Source organism: Barbus barbus, assembly GCF_936440315.1.
Source record: "Barbus barbus genome assembly, chromosome: 13".
NCBI lineage: Eukaryota > Metazoa > Chordata > Actinopteri > Cypriniformes > Cyprinidae > Barbus > Barbus barbus.
Window position 1 is genome coordinate 30,153,532 of NC_136741.1, and position 14,017 is coordinate 30,167,548.

The 14,017-nt window shown below is 36.0% G+C and overlaps 1 protein-coding gene across 1 annotated transcript in view; it reads right to left on the reverse strand.

The window, feature by feature from the left end:
* The window catches only part of LOC306879056 (solute carrier family 12 member 5-like), a gene marked incomplete at its 5' end in the record, with an annotated part of 97,618 nt that overhangs the window by 41,829 nt on the left and 41,772 nt on the right, over positions 1–14,017 (reverse strand). Inside the window, 2 exons of the mRNA XM_079431743.1 lie at positions 7,995–8,126; positions 9,379–9,473. Of these exons, the coding sequence (XP_079287869.1) occupies positions 7,995–8,126; positions 9,379–9,473 (227 nt within the window). The remainder of the gene's footprint in view (positions 1–7,994; positions 8,127–9,378; positions 9,474–14,017) is intronic.

The window sequence follows — 14,017 nt, forward strand, 5'->3', positions numbered from 1 at the left end:
CCGATTGTGTGTGTGTTTATGATTTCCCACAGGCTGCTTCCAGCCAGCGAGATTCTCAGGTAAAGGCAGCGTAGAGCAGATGCCCAGCGGCCTCCTGGGACAGCCGTCGGAGGACCCTGACTGTGAGCCTCAGGTGTCTTGCTCCCACTGCGGATATTGACAGCTGCTCCGGCTATAAAAGCGCCGTGGACCTGCCCAGCAGCAGCGACAACATGTGAAACCGGTAGATAATGGATTCCTCTTTAGGAATGACAGAGCAGTTTTCAACAACTGATCTTCTGAAAGCCTGAAAAATGACAGATTTTAAAAAGACAGTGCACCCAAAAAAACTGTCCTGGTATAATTTACTCACTCTCATGTCATTGCAAACCAGCATGAAAATTTTAATATCTTTGAAAAGCTCTGTTTGTTGCTGGGATGCATCTGTTTGATTTTTAGGCTGGTCGTCAATGTCAAAATGATTGAGATGACCAATCAAATCAAAGTAGGCGGGATTTACTGTTCACAGTAGCAGAGAGTGAATTCCAGCACAAAGTTTCAATTTTAATGTTGAAAGTAGCAACACATTTAATATTTAACAACTGTTTAATGATAGAAATGTAATAACAGTAATATCCAGATTACTCAACTTTCTTTTTCTCAAATATGGCCATTTTGAAATTAAATTATGGTATCATTTATGTAATTCCTAACTGAAAAGTTTTGCACTTTCGACATATTAGGCATACAAATAAAAGTGCATGTGCCCATATTTGAAAATATTATTTACAAATGGCTAAAAATTATTACATCCCACCTAGAATGCCTTTACTGTTCTATTTCTTTATGTTTAATGAAAAAAAATTAATTGAGTCTCTAACTTTAAATTATCCATATTTAAGACATTGCATGTATTTACAACTTACTGGATCACAATAAGGCCTAAAATGAGCATTAAAACAGATTGTTTTTGTTTATAAAAGGAGTCTCTTCTGCTCACCAAGGCTGCACTTGTTTGATCAAAAATACAGTAAAAACTAATATTGTGAATTTTTTTATTGTAAGTTTTCTAATGTAATATATTGTAAAATGTAATTTATTTCTGTGATCAAAGCTGAATTTTCAGCATCATTGCTGTCACAATAGTGCTTCAGAAATTATTCTAATATTTTCAAAAATGTACTAATTATCAATGTTGAAAACAGTTGTGCTGCTTCATATTTTTGTGAAAACTGAGATACATTTTATTTTTAGGATTCTTTGATAAATATAAAGTAAAAAAAAAAAAACAGCATTTATTTGAAATAGAATCTTTTGTAACATTATAAATGACTTTACTGTCACTTTCGATTAATTTAATGCATCCTTGCTGAATAATAGAATTAATTTCTTTCTTACTGTGTTCTTGCTAACAAACATCAGTACTCAAGTGCGTGATTGAGTTTCCCTCAAATGTCTGTCATTAAAGCAGATGTTATTATTCAGAGAGCTGCTATAAACATGTTGACAGTTTCTCACTACAGTAATGAGATGCTTTAGCTATGGGTGAAAATGTGTTTAATTGCCATGAAAATAATGTTGGAATACAAAAACACATAATGGATAAAATATTATTTTCTCAAAACATGATTCTGACATGAATATGTTCATTCTGTATATTTTGCACGCCAGCAGGATTGACAAACGAACTGATAACCAAGGCCAGAGAGGCAGAAGAGCAGAGGAGAAAAGCTTCCCAAACAGGAGCTGACAGCATTAATGTGACTTAGTTCAGACGGGGTGAATTATTAAAAACTACAGCAATGGCAGGGGAAGGAAAAGGGCAGCGAATATCACTGTCAGCCCAACACGGATTACTGTGTGTACGCCAGCATGTTCAGAAATTACACAAATAACTGCTCTGTGCCCCCGTCCCTCAGAGCTTGACATGAATTAGCATTTTTCCTGTGACTCTCTCTGTGTGTGTGTTCATGTAGCGAGTGTTGGCTTTTGGTCCACAGAGAGCATATGGCAACTGTAACGACCACATGTCACCGCACGAACATCTGATAACCTCTCGTTATGAGGCAAAAACTACTTCATAGCTCATCTTACATCATCCTTCAGGAGAAAAATAACATTTTTATGCATGCAATCAGCCCACATCAATGCAGTAAGACTGAAATATTTGCTTCCAACCAATTATCAACACAAGCAGTCGCAGAAACACAACATTAATGGCAAATTGTGCCATTACTACACCGCAACTGAACAGCAAACATTACTAGATTTTTACATTGGCTGAACGAAATGGTGTAGAGTTTCACTTAGAAATCACTAGTAAATTCCACAAAAATTACAAAAAAGTAACACTGAATTAAACATGAAATTTTGAAGTTGAAAAACTGAAATAGTATTTTCTTATAAAATGTACTCCAATAATCTTTATTTACAACTTTGAAAAATGCAAATGTAAAGATTTTGTATTTTTGCCTAGAAAAGGTAGAGCAAACCACTCATCAAATCATTCATGTCTGTACCACGAACAGCGGTTGCACTCAAGGTGTAAATATGCAATGTTATGAGTTTATTCAGATCTGTAGTAAAAGTATGTGTAGTGATTTTTGAACTTGATATGTTGCCTAAAAATGCTGCTACATGCTAAATCTGAAAAAAAAAACCCAATGCGATAAAGTGATGCCAAAGACAGTCAACTGACGCATATCTGAATAGTTAAGCAGTTTGAAAATGGTACAAATGCCCAATTTGTGTGTTCAGTACTTTGAATAGTAAATAGTAAAACTAGTAAATAGTAAACAGTAAAAATGAGCAAAGTACACATCTGGTATCACAGTTTGGAGTCTGTAAGATTTGTTTAAAGTGCCCCTATTATGGGTTATGAAAGGTTCATATTTTGGTTTGGGAGTCCCCAACAACAGGTTGACATGCATGCAAGATCAACAAACACCTTTCGTTTTCTTATAATATGCATTTATTTTTACCTTGTTTGCTCAACGACTCCCAAACGATTCGCTCAACGATTCATTTTTCCAAAGCCCTCCTTTGCGTGACGCTAATCTGCGCTGATTGGCCGATTTCATTTAAAGCAGTGGAGCTTTTAACGCTCCAAAAGCGGGCACCTAGTGGCAAAGAATGAATTTGCATTTTCATTCAGACCAACGCGAAAATCAAGTTTTCCCAGGTCTGTGCGCGTCCCTATGGAAGCATATGTGTAGCTAAATTCAATTTGAAATGTAATATGCAAAATGGCAATTCAATATGTAAAATGGCAATGTATTTCTATATTTAAATTTACATTTTCCCATTCATATGTGCAACATTTAGTGCAAAATTAAAATGAAAATTTAATTATATAATTTAAATTGGCCATTTTTACACTAGTTTTAATATGCAAATTAAAAACATATTTTAAAGCTTTATAAGTTGCAAAATGAAAATGAAAATGTATTACCCAAATTGTTTAGATATGTTTAACATGTCCAAGCAAAAATTGTAGCAAAATGATCATTTAAATGCTGTTTTTCCTAAATGCATTTAGACTTAGGGGTAGGACACTTGGGATTGCATTTTCATCGTGAGACCGCGGGATACTTGTAGCAAAATGCAATCTGAGTTTCAAAATGCATATATGTAAGTGTCAATGCATTTAAGAAAAATAGAAGACATTCTATTCTTCTAAGATTTAAGATTTTCATTCACTTAGAGCTGTGTTACACACTAATATTGTGACATACTGTATTTTTACAATTTAAAAATCTGTCTTCTATTTGAATATATTGTAAAATGTAATTTATTTCTATGATCAAAGCTGAATTTTTAGCATCATTACTCCAGTCTTCGGTGTCACATGATCCTTCAGAAATCTTTCTAATATGCTGCTCAACAAACATTTATGATTATGTTTTAAAAACAGTAGATTATAACAATAACGGAGCTGCTTCCTATTTTTGTAGATGATACATTTTATTTTTCATGAGGCTTTGATGAATATAAAGTTCAAAATAATGGCATTTATTTGAAATAAATCTTTTGTAACATTATAAATGTCTTTATGGTAACTTTCGAACAATTTAATGCATCTTTGCTAACTAAAATAAAAATCTGACCCCAAAAATTTGAACAGTATCGTATATGTACTGTAGAAGTGACTTCTGTGCCATTTTTGCAATCTAAAGACATCTTTAGAATGAGAGTCAGAGTGCTAGTCATCTGAATCCTGGCGGTGTGATTGGAAATGAACGGACCCCCGGCGTAGAGCATGCATGTGGTTACATCAGGACATTTGCTGTTGGAGATGAGCGGATTGACCTTTTCAAAATGGAGGCTGATTGGAGAGCAGATGCTTTGCAAGACGAGCTAATTAAGTTGAAGTCGCAGTTGTGAAACAAGAGGAAGATTATCGCTGTCCTCGATCGTGTTGAGAGCACAAATCCAATTCCATCTCGGTTATCCCCCATGCAGCTGAGCGATGATGTACTGTACTACAGGGTTTCATCTTCACTAGGGTTTTGGTCATTTTGGCTGCTTGAATAGGGAAGACCAGAGGGGAATTTAATAGGAGATAGTTAAACACACGTTAAATGCTCAATAGAGACTCAATCAGAGTTGTAAACTAAAACTAATAAAAATATTTTCTGGTTACTGAAATGAAGCTGAAATAATACACAATATAAGATGAAAAAAACTTAAAATATATACGTGCAAATATATATATGTTATGCTGACAAGATGGCGCCGCTGATGGCAGCTATTGTGCGTTGCTCTTCAGTGTTTGTACTGTTTTTGTTTGTTTTTGCTGTTTTTTGTTTTTCAAATATGATCAGTTTTACCAGGGATGACCTGCTGAACATTCGGCAGAACACACCACAAAATCTTTTACCAGATTTAGATTTTTCGGACGTTTTGCTGGACATTGTAGTTGGCGGCAAAGGATGAACGACCTGTGTCATAAACAGTGGCATGTAAAACTAGTCTTGCATATTTAGTTCACCCCAAAATGGGCCAGTGATATTTGTACACTGTCACTTAACTTCTGCTGCTTGAGTAAAGATCATTATGAAAATAATATTATCCATAGAAGAGGTGCGGATTTTGCAATAAAAAATTTAAATAAATAAATATATAAATAGACTGCAGCAACTGACATTTTGTCAGAACCTCTAGTAATGCTATTTTGTTTAGTTGTCTGTTCAGAATTGTGATCTCTATTTGAAACAAACAAAAAATCATGATTCACAAGTAGAAGTAAGGGGGACAGAAATGTCAAATATAATAATTTTTTGTCTAATTGACAGGTTTTGTGACTATTATTATTATTACTTATTAATTATTACCTCTTGCTTTTAATTGGCTGAGAAATCAAATACACTGCTGGACAATAAACAGTAATTTATAATATTTTTTCCTAATGACAATTTTATGATTTGTTTATATACAATTTTTTCCCCCATTTTTATCACAGAATAGAATATATATTTTATAGCCAAGTATCTATTGCCAAGTGTAATAAATGCTATGTCAATTAGCACTGCATTATTCAGAATCAGATGCTTTTTTATTACCTGGAGATGACTTGAAAAACACACATAAACCCTATTGTTGCAATCATCTTCACGTTTCTTTTTATTCAGCGTAGCTACAGTAGAGATAGCTTTGGCGACAGCGATTGCTGCACGTCGTGACTAGTGACTCGTAAGTTAGTACTTCTATGAGGCCGTTTCAGACTTTCTGGGCGAGAGCACCATCCGGCTTCGAGTAACCTATAAATGAAACATACACTGCATGAGAGTGTTTACGTTCCTGACCGCATCACTGTCTTTACTGGATGTTTTTAGGGAATATTTGCATTTATTCACATGCGATTAGATTGCTGGACTGTCATGATTGCTCATATGCTGGACTGTCATGATTTGGCTAGTGCAGGACACTACAGAATGATGCGCATCAGAGGGGATTTAGAAGTGGGAATACGCCGTATACCTGTGTATACCCTCCACTACACCAGTGGGAGAAACCTACAGAAGGACAAACATCACTGCAACACTCCACTGATCTGGGCTTTATGTCGGTGTGGCCAGACACAATCTTCTTCTCGGTGAAGACACACAAAAACCCACTTGGTTGGAATTTGCAAAAAAGCACCCAAAGGACCCTTAGACTGTGAGAAACAAGATTCTCTGGTTTGATGAACCTCAATTCCAAACATAATGTTTGAAGGAAACCAGGTACTGCTCATCACCTGCAGAGTACCATCCAAAAAGTAAAGTATGCTAGAAGCAGCCTCATGCTGTGGGGCTGTTTTTCAGCAGCAGGGACTGAGGGACTCGTCAGAGTAGAAGAAAAGCTCAATGCACCAAAATATTGAGTCTAGAGCATTCAGAACCTCAGACTGGGCAGAAGGTTTACCTTCCAACAGGACAATGAACCTAAACACAGTGGCTTATAGACAGTAACACCTAGTGGCTTATAGACAACTCTGAGATTGGGATTGAACCCAATCAAATATTTCTGGAGAAACGTGAAAATGTGCATCTGACCCCATCCAACATGAAAGAGCTCGAGAGGTCAAGAGGCAAGGAGAAGAATGACAGATAATTGCCAAATGCTGATGTGCAAAGCTTGTCGCTTATACCCAAAAAGACTGTTAAGGTGCTTCAGCTAAGTAATGAGTTAAGGGTTTGAATACTTATGCAATGTACTTATTTCAGTTTTTTTATTTTTAATAAATTTGCAAAGTTGTGACAGTTCTGTTTTTGCTTTGTCATTATGGTGTATGGAGTGTAGATTGATGTGGAGAAAAAAAGTTATTTAATACAGTTTAACATAAGGCTGCAAAATAACAAAACGTTAAATAAAAGAAGGGGTATGAATACTTTCACAGGGCTCTCTCTCTCTCTATACAGTATATATATCACATCACACTATTTAATTAAAAGATAATAAAAACTCATGTATAAAAATTGCATAAATAGTCTGAAATTTAATAAATAATAAAACAAAACAATTTGAACTTGAAGAAAAAAAATCTGTAAAATAAACAGATTTATTTAGATGGCAACTTATTTTTGTCTCTAATCATATTATAGTATTTTTCGCAAACACTTCTTTAAATAATGTATTTGTGAAATACTGACAGTAAATGAGAAAGCACTATAGTGTTTTGGCTTTCTTTTACTAATAATAGAAAAGCAAATGCTATAATACTTTTTTGTATACTGTTTTCTTTTTTGTGACAGTTCTAGCTAATAATTTATTATTATATAGAGACAGCGAACTAATGAAGAGATACATGCAATCATGCACTCTCAACACTGTCAAAATAAAAGTCCTCACACCATCACAATTTCCACAAATAAAAAAATCGGCCGATATATCGGTTGACTGCTAATTATAATAGCATATAAAAAAATACAAAAATAATATTGCGCTGCTTCAGTTTCTGAGTAATTTGCTGCAAAATGATGCTTTTAATTTACTACTTAATTTACTTTTTATATTATTTTGGTGCAAATGAAAGACTACTTATGAAATAAAATAAACTCATTTTATCAATGTGTTACATACCATGACCCCACAACATGACTTCACTTACATCTGCACAAGTAAGACTCCCAGAAGTTGCTTATATGCAGAAGTTTTTTGCATATATTTTTTAATAGTACGTTAATATAAAACACAAGAGTTGGAAGCAAATTTGCACACAACAGACTGAGAAACAGACCGAGAAAGGCCAGCGCCATGAGGGAGGTTATGAGGCTGATCGAAGCCACTCTCTAATGAGCACGCTCCCTCTGGGATGGCGAGGGACCAAGGGAGATCAGGTCACAGGTCAAAAGTGCAAGACAGAGCTGAGAGCTGTCATTTACACACAGGTTTGAGTCACAGCCGAGATCTCGCTATGTTTGTACGCTCTGTCTGGCAGCAGACAATTAATTAACACCTGTAGCAATCGAGAGCTAGACGAAAATGTGTGATATCGGCTGCTTTGAGAGCGTGCCATAAGCGTGTGTGTCTACCTGGACAGGTTTCTTGCGCGAGCCTTCGTTGTTTTCCGCCTCCTCGTGTTCTTTGCTGCCCTGGGGCAGGTTTGAGTAGTTGGCGAGACTGCTGAGAAGAGACGATACCATGGGAATTGTGTCCATCTCCTCCTGTAGAGTAAACACACACATACAGAACAAATATTGTAAGCATTAAATAATTCAAGTAGTTTCTGAGGAACATCTAAAATGTCATGTTTACATGGACAGATTACAAATGACTAGCTCAGAGGACAATTTTTGCTCAGAGTTTGCTCTTTAATAGCTGTTGAGACCCTCAGTTGTGCTTCGTTCTCATGTTTCGATTAAGAACAGAGATAAATAAGCCACTAGTTGTCACATTAAGAGTACAGAGCTTTAAAATGGCTGCATACGTCAGCTCAGATCATTTGATCTAGTGAGAATCTCATGAGGAAAATGCTATAATGATTGCAGCAATTTGCATTTTAGTAGGGCGTGTTTAATGCACATTATATTAAATGCAGTAGTTCATAAAAACATGCATACTGTGTATTTCTGCATACTGCAGAGAAAGAGCGATTAGTATGCTAGCATTCACTGGCCATTGAAAATTTAATTTGCATTTACATCAATGCATTTAATGTATAGAGATGCAATAGAAGAACTGTTTGAGATTGCATAGAGATATTTTAATTGATAATTTTATTTTGTGGTGTTAATTGCAATTGTTTAGCTCTTTTCCCAAACTTTAGAAGATACACATTCTAGGAGAAACAACAGAGACATAAATGTAAAACAAAATATCATTTTAGACTGTTCTTGCATCTACCTACAGATGAACATTAACATTTTCTCCTAACATTAAGATTTTAGTTTAAAATGCATATAAATGCATAATTTAGGTCCTATTAACTAATGAAAATTTCAAGCAATTTTTGGCAGTTCAGTTTTTACATTGAAATGCATGTTTTTTTATAAAAATATATATATATATTTTTTATTTAAATCTCTGTTTAATTATTTAAAATGTAAAAACTTTAATACATTTACTGTTGGCCCGCAGCCTGTCTCTTTGTATTAAAAAGTTTGGGCATCTCTGACTTCATTATATTAATTAATATGAGGCCATATAAAGGCAGTTTAAAGTATTTTTAGATGCAGTGCATGATGTGTTTTACGCTTCTTGTGGACTTACATGCTGTTATCATCCACCTGCAGAGTTCAATGTCCTGGGGACTTCCTGCCCTTCAAACGCTAATTATCCTTATTAATTACTGTCAGACTCTTTTATTCCGTTAATCACTATCGTTTGCATGCGTGTACCTCACTGTCTAGCTCTAATGAGAGCTGAAATGTGCCGCAGTTGCAGGTTATCATTTAACGTGCATGCATTGGTGTGTACCTCAAACAGAGCCATGTTCTTGCCGTCATATTGCTGGTTCTTCTCTGGGTCGGTGCTGTTGATGAATGGACTGCTCTCCTTGGGGTTACCATCTCCTGTTAGCAAAAAACACAAATAAATCATCAGCGTGACAGCAGATGCCACACAACTCCAGGGGGTTTTATGAGGAAAAATCTGCTGTGATGATTCCAGCACTTCACGTTTTAGTTGCACATTTTAGGTCATGCATGCATACTAAAAACAAATGCAGAATGTGCCCTGTTACATATTGCAGAAATTGAATTCACATGTATGCATTTGGCAGATGCTTTTATCCAAAGTGACTTGCACTGCATTACAGCTCATGCATTCCCTAGGAATCAAACCCATATTGCCAGCGCCGTGCTCTAATGTTTGAGCTGCAAGAAATGCCATTAGTTTACATGGTTCTTGTACTAAAACAGTAAATACTACTGGTAAGGAAACTGGTGGGCAGAGATGCATACAGGTCTCACATGTGGAGTGTTTGAGATGACCTGTATCTGTACAGGTAAGATGGTTCATTCACCTGGGATCTTGGATCAGAGGGCAGATATTTTTAGTGCCTGGATGACAGAGTTCGAGTGGTGATTGGGTCTCTGGACCCTCTACTGTTATTACTCGTGCATAAGATATATATGCTGACAACAACAGTTTAACATTTATGCTACCAAAATGAGTCATCCAAAACTTCAGAAATGTACGTTGGATGATTATTGTCCTTTATGACTGGAATGTTCCAGAAAGCACTAGAATATTACAGAGTATTCCAGAATGCTCTAGAAACTTCTAGAATGTTCCCATCCTTGCAAAAGCAAAATTATCTTTAAAAAAATAAAACATGCAAAATTTGTACAAAAACTTATTCTAAACCAATATTTCATAATTAATGACAGAAGTTCTCAAATTTACTTGATCCAAGTATTTACCAAAATATTGATACTATGTGAAAATTTATAGTATTATAATAATTAGCGCCACAGAATTACAGAAGAGCCATACAAAATTTAAGTGAAACAAATTAAATTATTTTATGCATTTTTCTACAGATCTTTCTTACAGTGTACCTGCCTATCATTCTATATTTCTGTTATATTGCTCTCTGTTTTAAAGTTATTTTTAATCAAAGTACAAAAGTATAAAAGGTTAATTAAAAGGTTTAAAAGCACAAGTATTTCCATTAACATCTGTAAATGCTGAAATTACCTCATGCCCTACAAGTCTGAATATGGCTATTCATTTAAAATGCAAAACCACTTTTAATAAAAAATGCTTTTATTCTTTTTGTTTGTCTATTTAACTCTATTCAAGTTGAACCATAATATAGAACTTAATTTTTGTTTTACAATGAAAGCATATAGTGCACAAAACACCATAAACTGTCTAATTGTGTTTTAATATTCAACTTTTAATAATTTTAACAATTAATATTCATTTTTATTTTTTGTTACTATCTTTGTGTCATGTTGTTGTAATTATTTGTGATGGTCAACCCCTAGGTACATATTGTAGGGGGAAATATATACATTCCCTCAGGCCCGCGGCCTTACAGACTGTCATTGTAATGTAAGCAGAAGTCCGCGGTGCGGTGTGATTTAGCTCAATGCAGCGTGACAGACTGACAGCCATACTGAAATGCTCCAGAGGCCGAAGCATCAATCAAGCGATGACAGCAGGCAGCCGCTACATCGCAGTCAGAGTGAGGAGATCAGCTGTCAGCTCGCACACTGGGAACAACCGCCGGAGAAATCAGACTGGGACTGGAGGACTAACCTGTAATCAGGACTTTGGTTTTTCTGTGTAGGAGTGTAGAGGTTAGAGGAACTTAATGTCAGCTAAAAGGCTTAAATGAAAAATCAGATGCCTCAGTTTCGCATTTTATGATGAGAAAGAGCTGTGCAGAACAAATTAATATTGTTGTGTGCTTTAATGATATCACCCAGACATGAACAAATACAACAGTAGAAAATGCAACCTGATCTAAATATTATATATAAGTAGATTTGGTGGATGGATGGATATATGGATGGACTGATAGAATGACAGACGGATGGACAGATGGATAGATGGATGGCTGGATAGACAGATTAATGGAAAGAGAACGATAGATAGATAGAATGATAGAACAATAGATAGAACGATAGAATGACAGAACGATAGATAGATAGATAGATAGATAGATAGATAGATAGATAGATAGATAGATAGATAGATAGATAGATAGATAGATAGATAGATAGATAGAGCAATAGAGTGATAGAATGATAGAACGATAGAATGATGGATAGATAGAGTGAAAGACAGGCAGAATGATAGATGTATGAAAGGATGGATAAACAGAATGAAACAGAAAGATAGAACGATAGAACTATAGATAGAATGATAGATGGACCACAGCTGTTGAACGCATATTAGAATGCTGTCACACATCTAGTGAGTAATTACACAAGAGTGTCGTCATTAGCAGAGGTGATGTCATTGACTTCAGCAGGATGAAGCATGGAGAACTTCCCCTGAAGAGAAACGCATTCTTTACGGAGCGTTATCCGCTTCAATCACGCGCACAAAGAAGCGAGGGAACGTCGTTTGACTGACTCTGATCAATGGGAGCTTCCATACTTGTGTGTAACAGAAAGGGAATCGCTGTCAGCTTTAATATTTCTTTCTAAAACACTCTGTTCAGTGACACCGCTGGGCCGTCTGGAAACAGATGATTAAGTCCAGAAAATAATGCTTCGTTTGGTCATGCTTGCTGGCTTTTTTCTTTCAAAAAAGAACTGACACATGGGAGTGTGTTTCTGTGGCAAAGTAATATCAGAGTTCAGCGCCCAGCCCTGTCTGACAGAATGAAGACCCTCTGCTATGATGGAGCCGTCGAACACAGTCAAATCTGCTCTTTCATTGGCTCAAATATTGTGACACATTGTCAGGGATTCATCAGTGTTGGTTACACGGGACAATGCTTCACAGGGGCCTATAAATAGCAACGACTGGCAAAAACCCAAAGCAGTCTGAGTCTCAGACGTCGCACAGACCGCGCACACAAAAATAGCACGAGCTTTCTCAAAAACCTCTGATTGCTTGGCTTCATGCAACTTAGTGCACAGTTATTTATTTTATTTTTGCCAATTTTCCAATTTCCAGGTCTGAGACACTAGACAATATTTACGCATTTGGCAGACGATGCATTCAAACTCGTGAGTATCTTAGTGTTGACAGCATCTACAGAGAGAGAGAACGAAAAATGATGGGGAACGAACTTGCTATTCCAAAGCATTTTTCAGAAGACCTTCTTTTGAGGGTGAATAAATTATTAACAATTATATCTTTAAATGCAGATTTACCTGCCACTAAATTTTCACAAAAGAGCATATGCATTAAGTGTTCAATTAAAAATTATCCTTCAAATTAATGTTCAACCAATAAATGACTTGATAACATTAATACCACAAAAAGCATGTGTATAACTATGTCTCATATTAATAATATTATTATACATTTAAATATCAATTTTATTAATTTATTTTACATTATATTAATAATACAAAAAATACACATTTTTAAATAACTGAAATAATAATTTTTTATTAATATATTATTACATTTTAATTTAATATAAATTTAAGACTGTGGTGCAAACTGTGATTGATGCAATTAAGTCATTTATAATTGTAAGGAATCCATATATACATGTATGATTTATTATTTTAAATTATAATAAGAAAATGTCATTTAAAATCATAGTGGCGTTCAGCTGTACTCGTCTCATTAATATGATCACTTCATGACTTCAAAGCAGGATAAGCAGCAATATTTTAAAAAAAATCTATTTTCTATATTATTATTTTTTATTTTTGGAAAATCGTTCAACTGCGCTTATTAATATTCTCGCTTCAAAGCAGAAAAAGCTGCAAAAAGCCTTGCTAAATGAGACATCGGCACTTTCACAAAAGTGTGGCGTGACCTTCTCCTGCCAAGACCAACAAAAGCTTGCAGCAGGAACGACCTCTCCATAGCAGGACTGGGTCTCGCGTCTCTATCATGAGGTTTTTATCGTTCTCTGACTAGACTTTTCAGCTAGCAGGGGATCTGAATAGCGACAGCACACACGGCGCACAGCAGACCCGCCATCTGTTGCCCTTGACTGCTGATCACAGACCAGTTTGATCTTTCCTCTCATTATGTTTGGAGAAGCACCGGAGAGAAGCTCTGGTCCTGCAGGAGCGCTAATGCACAAATCTGTCCAAACATCTCTGGGGTATGTGTGCTGCAGCGTCTGTGAGTGTTAATAAGACGCTCCGCTGTGGTGACCGGCCGCATGCATCTGAGCAGACGCTGGCCTGCGCTCGTAGATCGATGTTTCATCACTGCTGAGGAGTGTTTTAGAGAGGTTTGGTGACAAACGGCTGCACACTTCATCTCACCTATAATGATTCATGTGGCAGAGGTGGCCTGAACCTCTCACAGGACCAAAACATCAGTAGGAGCTCGAGGAAGATGTCAGAAACTACACTTTTACAGTTTCTGGGGAAAATGTGAATGGTTTACTGTATGTCTGTGCAAAACTGGCTAGAGTGGTTACTGGCTGGTCTAAGACAAACAGCTGCAAGGCCCTAGGATA